A 3,259-nucleotide genomic window follows, 5' to 3' on the forward strand; every position below is an offset into this window, starting at 1 on the left:
AGAAATCCCTAAATTTACTCTTTATTAGAAAGACACTTTCAAAGATTATTTTATCTATAGACATCTTTTAAGAGAGATTCATCAATCATAAATTTTATTTCAAGTGTTTATGTGTATAGTATCTTTTATAAAAATAGAATTTTTACTTTTCTTCCTTGTAGAGTAACTTAAGATACTATTTTACTAAAAAATTTAAACTCACCCATTTACTATTTTAAAAAATTTCATGATTAGAAGTAGATTTTACTGTTTTATTTAATGGTAACAAACATTATTTTTTTAAACTCACCCATTTAAGGACTATATTAAAGTGCCTCATTCAAAAATTGTTGTTTACTTTCTTCTTTTTCTTTTGTCACACATTTTTTACCTTTTATTTAAAGATTTACAATGTTACTAAAAAATTTACACAGATATTAAATAAAAATCTTTTATTTTGTCATATCATATCATCTCATCTTTAAAATTTAAATAATTATTTTAAAATCAATAATATGATTTAAAAAATAATAGTCTTTTATTAGACAATAATGATAAATTAATTTATATTGCATGTTATGTCTTTTAAACTTTTTTTTAATGTAATGTAAATTTTGTTTTAAATAATTAGAGTATTTGAGAGTCATAAAATGGCTTAGTTGTTTGAAAAAGGAATAAAGTTAAGTAAATAATATATTTAATTTCTCCTTATAGCATTGGCTATTTATTATTATCTTTTTTTTTTTGCTAACATGTGGTTAAGGGCACATGTTATAGATTCTATAAATAATTTTTTTTTTTGTTTAAAAAACTATTTTTCAAACGTGTCTATACTTTTATACTTGATATTTTGAAGTGTACCCTTGAAACAGATATTAACATTTACTTTAAAAAAATGATTTTTTTAGTACATTATTTTTATAATTGATCTATTATAAATTATAATTTCCTTTTCAAATATTAGCAATGATCAATAATATTTAATATGTGATCTACTACAATACTTTTAAGGAATAATAACTGTTAATCCTATTCATATTTATGAAGAAAAGTATGACATAATTATGTTTATTTAATACAATGCATACTTATTTTTTCTATTTTAATCAAATCAGTATAATTTTAATAACTATCTTAATAATAAAAATAAAAATTAATATTTATTTATAAAAAAAACAACATAAATAATCGTTAAAATTTTAATAAATTAATTTATAATGAATAATTATTATATTAAAATGATTTGAAAGAAAAAATATAAATTGGAGTTTATTTGTTGATAATCTTGTTTGATTCATGTGGCGTATCGCACGCTCCACCGATTTTCGAAGACTAGTTAGGGGCCGTCAAAAAGAAACAAAAAGTCCAAACACAATACAGGGCAGTCATTATTCTAAATAACCAACAATAGCAACACGCCACGTGGAAGAAGAATCCACAGTCAATACAGATGGCAAACGATAAACATGCCTGTCACATTAAACCTTCTAACGTGTACGGTGACATCCAAAACTCCTACTCTACTTTAACCGCAGTGGAAAAGAATTGAAAGTTCATTGATTTTTTAACCTAACCACAGTTAATTCTAACCTAACCACAGTTAAATAATAGTTTATAAAGCAAGCGGAACCATGACGGTGTTTCAGTAAACATCCAGATAAAACCAAAAACACAAACAAAAATGATGATACGAGCTAATCCAACGGTCCACGTGCCTCCATGGCCGATAAATGAAGATCCAATGGCTGAGATATATTCATCTTACTACGCTGACGATAGTAATGCCGGCGCCGGAGATTATTCTCCTTACTATCTACGAGAAGCACTGACGGCGCTACAGCGTTACCTTCCGTCAAACGAGTTAGACGCCGATTCCGACTCAGAGTTTCCCGGTCGTGAATCGGATTCTCCGGTGGACGCTTACTCATGCGACCATTTCCGCATGTACGAGTTCAAGATAAGAAGATGCGCACGTGGAAGATCACATGACTGGACGGAGTGTCCGTACGCACATCCCGGCGAGAAAGCACGCCGTCGTGATCCAAGAAAGTTTCATTACTCCGGCACGGCGTGTCCCGATTTTCGCAAAGGAAATTGTAAAAAAGGAGACGCGTGTGAGTACGCGCACGGTGTTTTCGAGTGTTGGCTTCATCCAGCGCGTTACCGTACTCAGCCATGCAAAGACGGTACTAGTTGTCGCCGGCGTGTTTGTTTCTTTGCACACACACCGGAACAGATCCGTCTCAATGTTCAACAGAGTTCACGGAGTATTAACTCGCCGGATTCCTACGACGGTTCTCCGTTAAGACAGTTAGCGTTGCCGTTCATGTCTTCGCCGGTTTCTGTTTCTCCGACGGAATCACCGACGATGTCTCCCAAATCTTTGGGTTCTAGTTCAGTAAACGAGATGGTGGCTTCGTTACGTAATTTACAGCTTGGAAAGATGAAATCGATGCCACCTAATAGAAACAATGTTAAAATCGGGTCACCGGGTTTCGGTTCACCTAGAGGATCCGTTTTTCGACCCGGTTTTTGTAGTCTTCCGAATACACCGACTCAAGTATCGGGTTCGGGTCGGGTTGGTGTTGGATATTTTGATCTTTGGGATCAGAGTTGTGAGGAGGAGCCTATGATGGAGAGAGTTGAGTCTGGAAGGGATATAAGGGCTAAGATGTTTGAGAAATTGAGTAAAGAGAATTCTCTTGGTAATTCGGATCCGGGTTTGGGTCAATCGGGTGGGGCTCCGGATGTTGGGTGGGTTTCTGAGTTGCTAAAATGAAATGAATTTTTAGTTGATTGTGTCTATGATTGTTGGTTAAACGCGACGTCGTTTTGGGGGTTATTTTGTTGGTTATGTTTCTCTTTGATTTCATTATTCTAGTGTAAGTAGTATGAGAGTGAAATCAAAGAGAAGTGTAGTGTAAATATTTTATTTACAATTTGCAAGGTATGAGTGAAGAAGAGTAGTGTTTGATCTGATCAATCACCTTCTCGGAGATTAAAATAAGCCATCCATAACTTTTTTTGTATAGTAAGCGGATTACTATTATTATTATTATTATTATTATTATTATTATTATTATTATTATTATTATTATTATTATTATTAGGTGTTTGATGTAACCTAATTTGTTTCTTCTTAGTAATCTAATTTAAGGACAAATGTATAACAATGTTGAAGAAACGAGCTTCTCTTTCATGGGATGCAAATTATTTTTGTTAATGTATTATTTGTGATATTTGTAAGAACTAATTTGGATTATCTTAGTGCCTCGCGTGA

At 32.4% G+C, this 3,259-nt stretch overlaps 1 protein-coding gene across 1 annotated transcript; it reads left to right on the forward strand.

Moving 5' to 3' along the window:
• The first annotated feature begins 1,608 nt into the window (after nucleotides 1-1,608).
• LOC101498024 (zinc finger CCCH domain-containing protein 20) lies at nucleotides 1,609-3,058 on the forward strand. The gene has a single exon (XM_004513019.4). The coding sequence runs from the start codon at nucleotides 1,661-1,663 to the stop codon at nucleotides 2,756-2,758; it is 1,098 nt and encodes a 365-aa protein (XP_004513076.1). The 5' UTR covers nucleotides 1,609-1,660; the 3' UTR covers nucleotides 2,759-3,058.
• The last annotated feature ends 201 nt before the right edge of the window (nucleotides 3,059-3,259 follow it).

This window comes from Cicer arietinum, chromosome 8, assembly GCF_000331145.2.
Source record: "Cicer arietinum cultivar CDC Frontier isolate Library 1 chromosome 8, Cicar.CDCFrontier_v2.0, whole genome shotgun sequence".
In the NCBI taxonomy this organism is placed as follows: domain Eukaryota; kingdom Viridiplantae; phylum Streptophyta; class Magnoliopsida; order Fabales; family Fabaceae; genus Cicer; species Cicer arietinum.